Raw genomic sequence first — 15,892 nt, forward strand, 5'->3', positions numbered from 1 at the left:
AAGGTGCGTCGGCTGCTTTTTTAAAATATAAAAAGGTCAGCAGGCCCTTAGGTACTTGGCTGATATTGTTAAAGTCGCGTACGATGTTCAGTCTGGTCAAAATCTCTGTCACACACTACAGACGATTACAAAGCCTTGTGGCACTTACACCGATTTAGCCTCAGCAGTGGTACGGCACATACCGCTCATACTATCTTTCGGGCCTTATGTGCACTACTACAAATGATCGTAGCTCTTAGCCCGCTTTTCGGGTTGTTGTCTACAGTACTTATCTAGGTTTTTCGGGTCTACAGTTTCTACCCTCTTCACCTCCGTCTAATACCATGGAAGTTATTCCCTGATGTCTTAACAGGTGTCCTATCATTTTGTCCCATCTTCTTGTCAGTGCTTTCCATATATTCCTTTCCTCGTCGATTGTATAGAAAACCTCCTCATTCCTTAACTTATCAGTCCATCTTATTTTCAACATTCTTCTGTAGCACCACATCTCAAATGCTCGATTCCCTTTTGTTGCGGTTTTCCCACAGCCCGTGTTTCACTAGCTTGCAGTGCTGTGCTCCAAACGTATATTTTCAGAATTTTTTCTTCAAATTAAGGCCTGTGTTTGATACTGGAAGAATTCCCTTGGCCATAAATGCCCTTTTTGCCAGTGCTACTCTGCTTCTTAAGTCCCAAAGGTGTACAAATTCTCCTTCAAGCTTACCTGACGCTATCTCCCCGCCGTATCCATTAAAGCAGCTCAGCCTGCCGCAACGGAGACACATGAGTGCATGTGTGCTGAAGCAAAATGGTCAAGGCTGGCCACCTTGGTTCCCTGCAGCCTGGCAAGGTTCACGTCATACGTTCAGCCTGCTGCACTTGATAACGGACTACGCTGTCAATCCGACGTGACTGCAGCATGGCAAACTATATTTTTGAGTAGGTGGTTTCACTGCAGCTCAGCTATCTTAACGGTGAACGGTGGGAGCAGCAAAGTGAACAAACCAAACTTAAAGAAAACTGAGAAGAAATTAAGAATTGGTGTGTGTGTTCTAGTCACGAAACAGATCCCAAGTCCAGCATGGGAAAAGTTTTCGTGTGTTTATGAAGCAGCTGAAATAAATCGTTATTTGATGAATTCTTCTCGGTTTATCAGCCGAGTGGTGGCCTCGTCTTGTCGCAACGTTTCAATGAGTTTCGTACCCATCATCTTCTGGCGAAGTGTCGGGATGCTGTGTGCTCGGTGGCTATCCAATCTGTCTGCGGATGCCGCTGCCTTCAGATCGGAGCGTTCCTGACATATTTTGTCAATTGTGGGATTCCGCGCTGCACTGAGCTGAAAACCGGTAGCCCTGTTTACTAAATTGTTGTGCAGACGTATCTCCACTGCATCTTTGAAAATCTAGTACCAGAAACCGTTGGCGCTGCACAGCTTCAGACGCTTCGCCAGAAGATGATGGGTACGAAACTCATTGGAACGTTGCGACAAGACGACGCCACCACTCGGCTGATAACCCGAGAAGAATTCATCAAATAACGATTTATTTGAAACTGCTTCATAAACACACGAAAACTTTTCCCATGCTGGACTTGGGCTCTGTTTCGTGACTGGAACATACACACCAATTCTTAATTTCTTCTTAGTCTTCCGCCAGGCGGAAGAAGAGGAGGGTGCGTCGCAGGACGACCGCATCGCCGAGGAAACCCGATGAAGAAGGCTTCAACGCGCCCTCCAGGCGCCACACAGCGAGAGCCAGGGTGTTCGAACTGGTGACGCCGGAACAGATCCATGTTGCAAACCGGTATACAGATCTGCCGGAAGTAGTCGAGACTGACGGGGACGGGACCACACCGACTACGGCTACGAAACCGCCCCGCCGCCCGCCGCCGACCACAATCCACTGGCGGGAGGGCTATGGTGAGCTGAGAGAGAAGCTCTGTCGTAAAACTGCGAAAAATGATCGCGGGAACCGACACGTACAAGGTTAGAGCAGAATGCATAAAGGACCACGCGAAAGTCATACAGCTCTGCGAAACCGAGAGGTAGCACTGCTTCACGCAGAGCACTGAACAGCTGAAGCAACTGAAGGTCGTGTTTTGCCACCTGCCGCTGAAGATGGAACCGGCATTCCTACAGCGACAGGTGGAGGAAATCGGCTTCCAGAACCGCCACGTCGGCCTGATGTGGTCGCCCAGGACCCACAGGGACATGCCTTTGTTCCTATTGGTATTGGTTGACAACGTTGACAACCAGAAAATTTATCAGGTTAACAATATTGCCGACTTAGATGTCAAAGCCGAACCACTCAGTGCGAAAGGCAGGCGAGCCCAGTGCTTGAACGGCCAGCGCAAGGACCACGTAGCAAAATATTGCAGGATGCCTGAGCGCTGCTCAAGTGCGCCGAGGAGCACCAGTCGCGTGACTGCCCAAAGAAGAAAGAGGACCGGCCGAGGTGCTGCAACTACAACGGAGACCACGTCGCCTGCTGTCGAGGATGCGCCGCATTCGAGCACGGGAAGCGCACCAGCCGCGTAAATCCGAGTCGCAGCTTCGCAGACGTCGCTAAGGGGAAGCCGGCCGCTTCCTCCGAGATGCCGGAGTCGCTCGCAGGGGAGGCTGCACCGGCACCGCAGCCGTCGCAGCTGCCATCGCCGTCGGCGCCGTCTGCAGTCGGGGGAGCAGGCTTGCCGGTGCCCGCGCCTGCGAGGAGGGTTGCCGCCCGCGCAGGGCGTTCCCAGCACGCTACTCCGCGGCCGACTACGGGAAATGTCGCGATGGAGTCAAACCTTCCCGAAACAGCGAAGGAAGACACCACAGAGCTGGGCACGCTTCTGCGGTGACGGCGGCCCTCCAGGCCGCTGCCGGGAGAAGCGAGCCTTAAAATGGATAACGACCGCCGCGCGGGATTAGCCGAGCAGTCTATGGCGCTGCGGTCATGGACTGCGCGGCTGGTCCCTGCGGAGGTTCGAGTCCTCCCTCCTTAGGACAATTTAGGTTAAGTAGTGTGTAAGCTTAGGCACTGATGACCTTAGCAGTTAAGTCCCATAAGATTTCACACACTTTTGAACATTTGGATAACGACCATATTTATTGGTTAACCATTTGCACGTTCAACGCTAGGTGATTCCACCCCCAGCAGGGCGAATTTCGCAATTCTTACGTGAAGAGGCGGTCGACATCTGCCTTGCGCCCAAGGGGGCGGCACTGCCATCTACGTAAAGAAGTCACTGCGCCACCACCAGGTCCAACTGCCGGCGCTTAATGCGCTGGAGGCCACAGGAGTGGCCGTCAACGCCACCGCCGAAAAGATTCTTTTTGTGTTGGTGTACCGGCCGCCTGGCAGACCGCTAGATGAGGCCGACTTCGACGCCGTGCTGTCATTGGAGGGGCGAGCTTTCATTGCTTGGGATTTCAACGCCAAATACACCGAATGGAACTGGGGAACTGTCAACCGCAGCTGGTAATGCCTCTCCCGCACTGTTCTCCGTAATGGCACGATCACCGTGGGTCCGTTTGACCACACGACCTTTCCTGTACGGGGACAACCGGACGAGCTCGATATTGCTCTTCTCAAGGGAATCGGGCAATTCGTGACCGCAGAGACGCGAAACGTCCTATTCTTCGATCACTTACCAGTCATTTTTGGTCTCGACGTAGTCAGAGCTTCTCTTCCAGAGAGCTGTCCTAGCTGTCGCAGGCTGGACACCGAGCGATTTCGGACGAAAGCCCTCGAACTGCTCGAAGACGCACCAAATCCCGCAGAGATAGGGGCAGACGCTGCCCTAGCACTCTTCACCCGAACAATACGAGCAGCAGATGAAGCCACGCCGAGACGTCGCCAAGGGCCACGAGACTTCTCGCGACAGCTACCGCGCCCTATTCTGGACGCGATCACCGAGAAGAACCGATTGTTTCGTGAATGGCAGCTCACTCGCCAACCAGACACGAAGCGCCGCTTAAACCGCATGAGACGGGAAATTAAGACAGCAGTCCAGCAACACTGGAACCAGGAATGGGCAGACCTTATGTCTACCCTCAATCCTGAAGATGATAGTGCATGGAGGGTGGTAAAATCCTTCCTACGCCGGCGACAGCGAATACTACCCTTACAGATCGGGAACGACTCCGCCAGCGACCCGGACGCAAAAGCCGGCGATCGGGCTGACGCATTCGCAGCGAACTTCACACCGGTGGCCGACGTCATCGACGTGCAACACATACGGCGGCTCCACGAGCAACTACCAACCTGCTTCACCGCAATGGAGGAAGGGGATGTTATCGAGAAGATAACGGAGGAAGTTCTGGTACAGCTCCACTTGCTGAACCTCAAGAAGACTGGAGGCAGCGTTACAAACCTCCTGCTGAAGAACCTTCCGCCGGGACTACACCGGCAACTTGCCGATGTTTTCAACGAGATCTTCCGATCAAGTGTCTACCTCTCTGCGTGTTTCCACGCAGAGGTTGTGGCCATTCTGAAATCCAGCAAGGACCACTCCAGGCCTCCAGCTACCGACCCATCAGCCTGCTCGCGTGCCTCTCGAAGGTTTTCGTGAGGCTGTACGCGAGAAGACTGATGCGGCACGTCACCCAGGAGGGCATCATCCCGGAAGAGCAGTTCGGGTTTCGAGAAGAACATGCCGCTTCCCATCAGTTCCTGCGGCTGGTAGAACCGGCGATTAGGGCACTGGAAGCAATGGAATACCTTGGGGCAGTGTTCCTCGAAGTCTCCAGAGTGTTTGACTCGGTGTGGCACGACGGTCTCGAGTTCAAACTTTTTGAACAATGGATATCCGCTGCTGAACCCGCAGTTGTCATTGCCACCGCAACACGACATCGCGCTATACCTAACATTGGTCCGCCCACTGTTAGTGTATGCGGCCGTGGTATGGGGGAAAGCCGCAGATGTTCATATTGTAACTCTGCAGCGGATACAGAACCGCGCTCTGAAGACTGCCATATATCTTCCAAGGCGCTACTCGACGCGCCAACTCCACGAGGACACCGGGATCCAGCTTCTCAGAGATAGGATTCGCGCCATCGCCAAGAAGTTCTACGAGAAAGCGGGCCACTCCCGCAACAGGCTCATCCGAGGACTGGGCCAACAACGTCACCACAGGCCAACCACGCATTGGCCTGACCTGCTGAGTAATTAAGTTTTACTAATTCCTCATCAGAGTGTGTCTACCTCTCCTCTTTTACAGGCTCCACCAGCAAGGACAAATCAACAAGAACGGTAACATCTATTCTCTACCTCCTAGGAACCGCAGGAATGACAATTTTGTCTAAACTGCACCATCTCGAGCGAAGGACAGGCTCGTCTTTTCAGCGTCAGCGTCAACATCCCGACACTTCCCCAGAAGATGATGGGTACGAAACTCAATGAAACGTTACGACTAGACGACGCCACCACTCGGCTGATAACACGAGAAGAATTCATCAGTGGAATACGCCGTGCAAACGCATAAATCGTTATTAGTCCCACTATGAAAATTGTGGAAAAAGTTGCTAAATAATTTCGAGAACCTCGAGTATGTTACGACACGCTTGTAAATCTGACTAACAGTTTCCTCATTCCATAACATTTTCTAAAGAGGACGAAGACTTAATGGCTGACATGTGTGTGGAAATGTGTGCTAAGAACTTGAGGCCATTTAGCCATTATAGGCTTCCTAAATTTTGACAAACTTTGCTTGAAATTGGAAAAATATATGGATCGGATTATATTAAAAACCACATTCTAATGGCATGCAACAAAGAGCAAAGAGAACTTAGTACAAAAGACAAGCGTTTTCTTTCAGACATGTACTCTTAGTTTAACATACAGGGTGTATCAAAAAGAATAATCTGATTTGCATTTCTTTATTTCTGAAACTAATAAACATATACTATGAATTTTGTTTTTTGATGAACGGAAAACTCAAAAAGCTTTTCTTCATACCTTTTCATAGGTGTTCAGTATGTCCCCCTTGAGATGCACAGCTTATGTTAGTGCGATACTCAAATTATTCGCACATTGCAGCAAGCATGTCTTGAGTTACAGCTTCCACAGCAGCTGTTATGCGATGTCTCAGTTCATTCATTGTTGTTGTTAACGGAGGCACATAAACTGAGTCTTTTATAAACCCTCACAAGAATAATCACATATAGTCAAGCCCGGTGATATTGGAGGCTAGTAATGTAGAGCTGAATCATTTGGTCCAGAGCGACCGATCTGTCGTTCAGTAATCCTTTCATTTAAAAATTCCTGCACTTCCAGATGCCAGTGTGGTGGTGCCCCATCATGTTGCAAATGAATTCGTTCGAGTCAGTCTCCTATTGTGGGATAGAAAGTTCCCAAGCATCTCGAGATATGTGCTTCCTGTAACAGTCTCCTCGCCAAAGAAAAATGGACCATACACCTTTTCTTGTGAAACTGTACAAAACACATTACATTTTGGAGAGTCCCTCTCATGTTGTACAACTTCATATGGTTGTTCCGTGGAAGAAAACTGTCATCCTCCAACTTGCCAAGAACGAAATTACAGAACTCCACGCGTTGTTGTTTGTCACCTTCACGAAGAGCTTGCAGTAGCTGAATTTTGTATGGTTTCATATGTGAAAGTCGACGCAACATACGCCAGACGGACATCGGGGATATGTTGAGCTGTCGAGCTGCAAGGGGAAGGGATTTCTACGGACTTTTTGTGAAACTATAGCGGATGCTTTCGACGTCTGTGTCAGACACTCGGGGACGGCCCGGCGATTTGCCTTTACACAAACGACCTGTTTATAGTAATTTATCACGCCATCGCCTAATGTTCTTTGCTGTAAGAGGATACACACAATAACTAGTACTAAAGTTACGCTGAACAGTTGTTACTGACCCGTATTGCGCAAAACGTAGAACACAAAACGCTTTCTGTTGTCCAGACATTTTGACTACAACTGAAGTGGGCGCACACTGCTGAAATCTAGGGGGAAGCACGTAAAACTCGAGTTTGATCTTCCCGACAGTACGCTATTCATGCATGTATCTCAAATAACATAACAGTAATGATTTTTTTTAAATCGGATGATTCTTTTTGATACAACCTGTAATACGAAAGACGAAGTTCATGTTCGCTAAAATACAGCTTTACTGTATGATTAAATGATGATGGCGTCCTCTTGGGTAAAATATTCCGGAGTTAAAATAGTCCCCCATTCGGATCTCCGGGCGTATACTACTCAAGAGGACGTCGTTATCATGAGAAAGAAAATTGGCGTTCCACGGATCGGAGCGTGGAATGTCAGATCCCTTAATCGGGCAGGTAGGTTAGAAAATTTAAAAAGGGAAATGAATAGGTTAACGTTACATATAGTGGGAATTAGTGAAGTTCGGTGGCAGGAGGAACAAGACTTTTGGGCAGGTGAATATAGGGTTATAAATACAAAATCAAATAGGAATAATGCAGGAGTAGGTTTAATAATGAATTTCAAAAAATAGAAGTGCGGGTAAGCTGCTACAAACAGCATAGTGAACGCATTATTGTGGCCAAGATAGACACGAAGCCCACGCCTACGACAGTAGTACAAGTTTATATGCCAACTAGCTCTGCAGATGACGAAGAAATTGATGAAATGTATGATGAGATAAAAGAAATTATTTAGGTAGTGAAGGGAGAGTAGGAAAAGGGAGAGAAGGAAACATAGTAGGTGAATATGGATTGGGGCTAAGAAATGAAAGAGGAAGCCGCCTTGTAGAATTTTGTGCAGAGCATAACTTAATCATAGGTAACACTTGGTTCAAGGATCATGAAAGATGGTTGTATACATGGAAGAACCCTGGAGATACTAGAAGATATCAGATCATATAATGGTAAGACAGAGATTTAGGAATCCGGTTTTAAATTGTAAGACATTTCCAGGGGCAGATGTGGCCTCTGACCACAATCTATTGGTTATGAACTGTAGATTAAAAATGAAGAAATTGCAAAAAGGTGGGAATTTAAGGAGATGGGACCTGGATAAACTGACTAAACCAGAGGTTGTACAGGGTTTCAGGGAGAGCATAAGGGAACAATTGACAGGAAAGGGGGAAAGAAATACAGTAGAATAAGAATTGATACCTTTGAGGGATGAAATAGTGAAGGCAGCAGAGGATCAAATAGGTAAAAAGACGACGGCTAGTGGAAACCCTTGGGTAACAGAAGAATTATTGAATTTAATTGATGAAAGGAGAAAATATTAAAATGCAGTAAATGAAGCAGACAAAAAGGAATACAAACGTCTCAAAAATGAGATCGACAGGAAGTGCAAAATGGCTAAGCAGGGATAGTTAGAGGACAAATGTAAGGATGTAGAGGCTTATCTCACTAGGGGTCAGATAGATACTGCCGACAGGAAAATAAAAGAGACCTTTGGAGAAAGGAGAACCACTTGCATGAATATCAAGAGCTTTGATGGAAACCCAGTTCTAAGCAAAGAAGGGAAAGCAGAAAGCCGGAAGGAGTATATAGAGGGTCTATACAATGGCGAAGTACTTGCAGACAATATTATGGAAATGGAAGAGGATGTAGATGAAGATGAAATGGGAGATATGATATTGCGTGAAGAGTTTGACACAGCACTAAAGACCTGAGTCGAAACAAGGCCCCCGCAATAGACAGCATTCCATTAGAATTACTGACAGCCTTGGGAGCGCCAGTCCTGACAAAACTCTACCATCTGGTGAGCAAGATGGATGAGACAGGCGAAATACCCTCAGACTTCAAGAAAAATATAATAATTCCAATCCCAAAGAAAGCAGGTATTGACAAATGTGAAAATTACCGAACTATCAGATTAATAAGTCACGGCTGCAAAATACTAACGCGAATTCTTTACAGATGAATGGAAAAACTGCTAGAATCCGACATCGGGGAAGATCAGTTTGGATTCCGTAGAAATGTTGGAACACGTGAGGCAATACTGACCCTACGACTTATCTTAGAAGAAAGATTAAGGAAAGGCAAACCTACGTTTCTAGCATTTGTAGACTTAGAGAAAGCTTTTGACAATGTTGACTGGAATACTCTCTGTCAAATTCTGAAGGTGGCAGGGGTAAAACATAGGGAGCGAAAGGCTATTTACAATTTGTACAGAAAGCAGTTGGCAGTTATAAGAGTCCAGGGAAGGAAGTGAGACAGGGTTGTAGCATCTCCCCGATGTTATTCAATCTGTATATTGAGCAAGCAGTAAAGGAAACAAAAGAAAAGTTCGGAGTAGCTATTAAAATCCATGGAGAAGAAATAAAACTTTGAGGTTCGCCGATGACATTGTAATTCTGTCATAGACAGCAAAGGACTTGGAAGAGCAGTTGAACGGAATGGACAGTGTCTTGAAAAGAGGGTATAAGATGAACATCAACAAGAGCAAAACGAGGATAATGGAATGTAGTCGAATTAAATCAGGTGATGCTGAGGGAATTAGATTAGGAAATGAGACACTTAAAGTAGTAAAAGAGTTTTGCGATTTGGGGAGCAAAATAACTGATGATGGTCGAAGTAGAGAGGATATAAAATGTAGACTGGCAATGGCAAGAAAAATTTGTTAACATCGAGTATAGATTTAAATGTCAGGAAGTCGTTTCTGAAAGTATTTGTATGGAGTGTAGCCATGTATAGAAGTGAAACGTGGGCGATAAATAGTTCAGACAAGAAGAGAATAGAAGCTTTCGAAATGTGGTGCTATAGAAGAATGCGGAATATTAGATTGGTAGATCACATAACTAATGAGGAGGTATTGAATAGGATTGGGGAGAAGAGAAGTTTGTGGCACAACTTGACTAGAAGAAGGGATTGGTTGGTAGGACGTGTTCTGAGACATCGAGGGATCCCCAGTTTAGTATTGGAGGGCAGCGTGGAGGGTAAAAATCGTAGAGCGAGACCAAGAGATGAATACACCAAGCAGATTCAGAAGGATGTAGGCTGCAGTAGGTACTGGGAGATGAAGAAGCTTGTACAGGAGTGAGTAGTATGGAGAGATGCATCAAACCAGTCTCATGACTGAAGACCACAACAACAACAACAACGGGCCTCGTCTTACGATACTGGAATAAAAACGTCCCAACCCTACCCGTAACACTACAATGAAAGTGTACAAAATATAACAGCTATGTATCGTAGCACCGCGGAAAGACAGGCAAGCAAGCAAGTTTGCTTTAGCTTGATTAGAATTGGCGGACCCTGTCTGTTCGGCTGATAACGTACGGCAGCTTGCCTGCCTGGCTAGGAGGCAACCATGGGCAGACTAAAAGCGTAATGTGTACACCTCTGCTCCGTCATGGATTATTTTGCTGCCTAGGTAGCATAATTCCTTAACTGCTTCTTCTCCGTGGTCCCCAATACTGATATTGAGTTTTTTGCTGTCATCCTTTGTGCTACTTCTCATTACTTTCGTCCTTCTTCGATTTATTCTCCATGCACATTCTGTACACATCCAACAGATCCTGTATTCCAATTCACTTTAAATGAAGATAGGAATGTTATTTAAATCCTTTCATCTTGATTTTAGTTCCATTCTTGAATCATTCTTTTATATCCGTCATTCATTACTCAATGTATAGATTGAACAGTAGAGGCGAAGGACTACATCGCTGTCTTAAATCTTTTTGATCAGAGCACCTCGTTCTTGGTTTTCCCGTTTTATTGTTTCCTCTTGGTTCTTGTACGTATTGTGTATTACGGTATTACAGACCCTGTGTAGTTAAGAAGCACGATGCAGTGTTCCTTCGGACGTGCATGCACAGGCACTATAATATTGTATTTATATGCCGATACCAGGCAGCGACTTTCAATTGAAATTCCTTCCCCTGTACGGGAAGGACATAATGTGTGTTCGACTAGAGGTTGTGTCAGAGGAACGATGCCTTATGGAAGTTTCCGTCTGGCCGTGAGTCGTGCTCTGGTAACCAAATGGCAAGGCCACCGTCCGTGTAAAGCAAAAATCCGGATTCGAGTCCCGGTCTGGAATAAATTTTCATTGTCGTCATTCCCTTATACAGCTGCTGGTTGTTAGTATTTGCAACTGCGAATACATTTCATATATATTATATATTACCTGTCTCTTTCTATTGCCAACCCCTACTTTTCTCCGACATTCGAAGACGTAGTTCCATTTCACATTGTCGAAAGCCTTTTCCAGGTCGACAAATCATAAGAAGGCGTCTTGATTTTTCGTCAGGTCTTGCTTTCACTATCACCCGCGGCGTCATAAATGTGTCTCTGGTACCCTGACCTATTCGAAAGCCAAACTGATCGTCATCTAACAGATTCTCAATTGTTCTTTTTCATTCTTGTGTATATTATTTTTGTCAACAACTTGGATACATGAGCTGTTAGGCTGATTGTGCTACAATTGTCGCACCTGTCGGCTCTTGCTATTTTCATAATTGTGCGGTTGATGAAAGCCTCATGGTAATCTTATGCATTCTACACGCCACCGTGAATCGTAGTTTTGTTGCCACTTCCCCCAAAAGTTTTAGAAATTCCGATGTACTCATTCCACCTGTCTGCTCTCTCTTCTTCACTTAACACTGGCATTCCCGTTGCACTCTTAATGTTACCGCCCTTACTTTTAATTTAATCGAAGGTTCTTTTGACTTTTATGTATACTGAATCAGTCCTTCCGACAATCATTTCTTTTTCGATTTCTTCACATTTCTTCATGTAGGCATTTCGCCTCGGCTTTCCTGGACTTCCTATTTATTTGATTGGTAAGGAACTTACATTTTTGATCTGTCTTCTTCCGTCGATCTTCTGTTATCCATGATTTCTTCGCAGTTTCCATCTTCAGTGATTGGCCTTTTTGGAGATGTCCATTTCTCTTCAACTGAATTGCCTCTTGAGCTGTTTGTCATCGCCGTCTCCTTAGTGCTCCTAAATGAGCTGCGGTGGAGTCCTACGAGGGAGGTTCAACGACGAGTGACCTTATCAGGAGGCAGGTATGTTCCAGCACATGTTGGGAATAAACTTCTGAAAAGTGTTAAAAGGAAACAGCATACAATAGCGGAATGTCGTTAATGCGACAGTGAAACGCCCAATCAGATTTTTGAATGCGGCTAATGAGTCTGCCAAGCAGAAAGACGTGGATGTTGAAAGACTTTCGTTGAATAGTTTTGGAGCTCGCGAAATTGAGGAGACAGCCGACGGGCCTCGCGGGCTGTGAAGGAAATTGTGTGCCCTCCGAAGCTGAAGTTGTGTTTTAAAATGGTTAAAATTTCGGAAGTCATGCGTAACTGATCTCTCGTTAGCAGCCCAGCTGTCTTTCAAATATGGAAGGAGTTGTGAATCTAAAATGCGTTTCCTGTCGCGAGATTTGAATTCTGTTTAGTCATTATACGGAAATTCTGGGCGAGTTTTGCGGTAGAGTGATGATGAATGTGTCAGCAGGAAGAAGCCTCATTCAAGAGCGTGGAATCTTTAGATACGAGGTAGTAATGTTTTATTAAAGAAACGGACTTACCAGTGTTTCATTAAATCCAATAAATTACATTTTTTCGTGAAAACGGAGAGAGTGTTGTTTTTGTGTGGTCAATAGTTGTTATTTCGAGTTTTGTTGTTGCGGATATTAACAATCGAAGATTCTAGGAGCATGCTGGAGGCGATCTATGACTTGTTATCAGTGTACTGACAACAATCCTGTGGTGGGATCTCGGAAAACTCTTGACAATTATTAGACAGTTGCAGGGCTTTTCACTGTTGCCTTCGTAATAGTGGGAACTTGAACCCTGTCGCAAATGTCAGAGCGAGGCGGGATATCCTTATTTAGTACGATTTCAACAATTTTAAAGTGCTGACAATCAATTCGAGGCTGCTCAACAGTTTTATAAGTCAACCTGCGGAGTACAGTTTTGCGCAATGGAAGGGACTGGCGGAATAAAATGCTATCTCTCTGTTTGTTAGCATTACACCGTTCACTTAATCTGTTGTATTTTATAGTGTTTCACATGGTGGCAACAGATGGTTCCATATGTAAAGTTTGAATTAACTAACTACTTTATAAATAGAGCTGTCTTGTTGTTCCTTTTTTCTAGTTTTCAAATTTAATTAAACATATAACACGTCCGAAAAATGCCCTTTTGGCTTAATATTTTCTTCCGACTGCTTCAGTTAGTCTCTCACTCACCGTACGCCGTTAAAAGGGTGTGGATTCCGTGCAATATCACAGGCTAGATTTCGTGTGACGCTAAGTAATATTCACTACATGGGCGAAAGGAACGGTTGAAGTAAACATCATCTTTAAATTCTAAATTCATGTCCATAAATTCACGATACAGGTGCTGTTGGGCATCAGAACTAGAAAACCTGTAGCTACAAGAAAATGGTTCAAATTGCTCTGAGCTCTATGGGACTTAACTTCGGAGGTCACCAGTCCCCTAGAACTTAGAACTACTTAAACCTAACTAACCTAAGGACATCACACACATCCATGCCCGAGGCAGGATTCGAACCTGCGACCGTAGCGATCGCGCGGCTCCAGACTGTAGCGCCTAGAACCGCTCGGCCACTCCGGCCGGCCCTGTAGCAACACCGTGCAGTATATTACAAACGCGGTTCGAAATTTTCACCTCCAACGTGAGTGTGGTTGTGCCTTCATTGTTCAGTTTCTGTGTTGATTCGCGTGATTAGGTCACCCTCAAATGCTAAAGCATTAGCACCACAGTCATAGTACCCTATCACAAATAATAAAAAAATGAGCGTCTTGATCATGGACTAGATTCCAGTCTACCAATCACTAGTTTCGATATTTGGTGTCCAGGTGGTGCTGCATGTTTGCATAGAATCAGCCAGAGTTCCGATGTCGGTTGACTACATAAAGACACCTCTTCCAGTACAATAAACAACATCTCTCGGAAGAATCGAAGTTGGTAGGTTGATTGGCATTAGACGCGGCCCAGTAATAAGGAGAATCTGTTGCTCATTAGCAGGTGGGATATTGGTGACGAGGAGTCGAATTAAGTTCAGTGATCATGGATCCAGGATTCTTGAAACAGTGGCAACAGCAACAGCAACTTCAAATGAAACAGCAGGAGCAACAAGAACAATTGCAAAAGCAATTCCTCGAACAACAACATGTGCAAAAGCGCAGATTATGGAACAGTAGTAGCTTATACTGCAGCAGCTCATTATGGCAGAACGACTTCCACCATCACTATTCGAGTCATTTCATCCAGAACTTGAAAACTGGGACTCGTACTACAGACTTCTGCTACTCCAAGCCAGCAAGATAAGGCTACGTTATTACAAGGCATGCTTTAATGCTATCTGATTAAACCTATGTAATGTGTCTTCTACAAGAGTTACCCCCTCTCACCAGACATGAGTGTTTGGAATTGTAAGAAATCCACAGTTTACTCTCCAATCATTACGAGCAGCAAACATATGTCATAGCAGCTAGGCCTGCATTTTTTCGTTGTCGTGAGAAGTCACATCAGTAACATGTTGCAGAGGCAGCTATCTCAAAATGCTGACCCGAAACTGTTGATTTTTGCGTGAAAAGCAAAACTGTTGACAGTCTTACGACAAATCGTTAGTGCTCAATGTAAAATTTGTATATGAACCTGAAAAAGAAGTTTGTGCAAATGGACTGAAATTAACTAATCCTACTGTCGAGGACATGTTAATAAAAGCAGCAACCTTTGAAATGTGAGATGCAAGACAGCAATATTTTGATGAAAGTGTCTTTTCTTAGGCCAGATGGCGTTCCCATTCACTTTGCAGTAAGCGTAATCGGAACTCATGGGTATTCAAATTCGTACGCTCATTTAATAACAAAGTCCAAGAACAAATCAGCAGAGGCATTTATTCGACTCAATTCTTCTAGGGCTCATCCTCGCTTATAACATTTGGACAAGGTATCATCGATGCCCAGTCGTTTTTAACATACATGTGCTCAGTGCTTACATAAGGAAACGCGTTGTGCTGTAAAGAAGAGCATATGGCGGAAGTTTACAAAGGCCGCACCGCGTTGAACCAACATCGCTGCTTCAGCGAAAAAACAGTATGAGTACAGCCGCAGCTGAACCCATTCTCGCAACCAGCACAATCAGAATGTTTTCTCTCTAGCTAACGATCAGCAATCAGTTAACAAAAGTCCTTGTTGATACTGGTTCGCCTGTTTTTGTTATAAACCAGTAAACCGAGAGTCTTTAAAAAATTGACCTCCACTTATAAAACAGCTTAAAATTTCTGATTATAAATCAGTAAATATGTTAAATATTTTACGTTAAGGTTGACAGCGAGAAAAAGTTTAGAAAATGTTTGAAATTATATTTAAAGTTTGTTGGAAGTCATTAAATGCTCTCATTATCAAAAACTGAATTTGTAATAGCCTGGGTAATTTGCGATCTGTTTTAAGCAAAAGCTAGTTTTTCACACATCTCAATGTTCATGACGTCGTATCCCCTGAATTATGACTCGTAGAGTGATATACTTTTGTAGGTACATTCAGTGGTATATTTGGATACTGTCAGGATAATGTGCTGTTCACGGAGCTCGTAGCAAAAAAGTAACAAATTAAAACGTCATACATAATGTATTAGTTTTAATCTATGAACAGCGAATATGCAGTAACCGATAAACTTTTTTCCTTCCGTCATTTTCTGAGGGGGGAGGGAGGATCAGCGAGATAAAGTTTCATAGAGCTTTAAAATTATGTTTAAAGCTTGTCGGAAGCTATTACGAGCCAGCACCTGCATCAGAATGATGATGCTGCCACTGCAGAGGACGCAGCATAACGACAGATTCCAGCCATCATCGAGAAGCACGTCAAATCCCTAGCTGGCTTATCGTCCTACCAACAAGGACACTATTGACCCAGCAAGGTTGACGGTTTGAGATACATGTTGTCAAAGACTTCACCTATGTGCGTAACAGGTGCATGCAATTAATCACATCGGCCCGCCCTCTGATG

The 15,892-nt window shown here is 45.0% G+C and overlaps 1 protein-coding gene across 1 annotated transcript in view; it reads left to right on the forward strand.

Moving 5' to 3' along the window:
- Positions 1-2,571: 2,571 nt before the first annotated feature.
- Positions 2,572-15,892, forward strand: part of LOC124795791 — a 193,301-nt gene continuing 179,980 nt past the window's right edge. The window contains exon 1 of the mRNA XM_047259871.1: positions 2,572-2,816. Within this exon, the coding sequence (XP_047115827.1) occupies positions 2,572-2,816 (245 nt within the window). The remainder of the gene's footprint in view (positions 2,817-15,892) is intronic.

The sequence above is a fragment of the Schistocerca piceifrons genome, chromosome 4 (genome assembly GCF_021461385.2).
Source record: "Schistocerca piceifrons isolate TAMUIC-IGC-003096 chromosome 4, iqSchPice1.1, whole genome shotgun sequence".
NCBI classification, from domain to species: Eukaryota; Metazoa; Arthropoda; class Insecta; order Orthoptera; family Acrididae; genus Schistocerca; species Schistocerca piceifrons.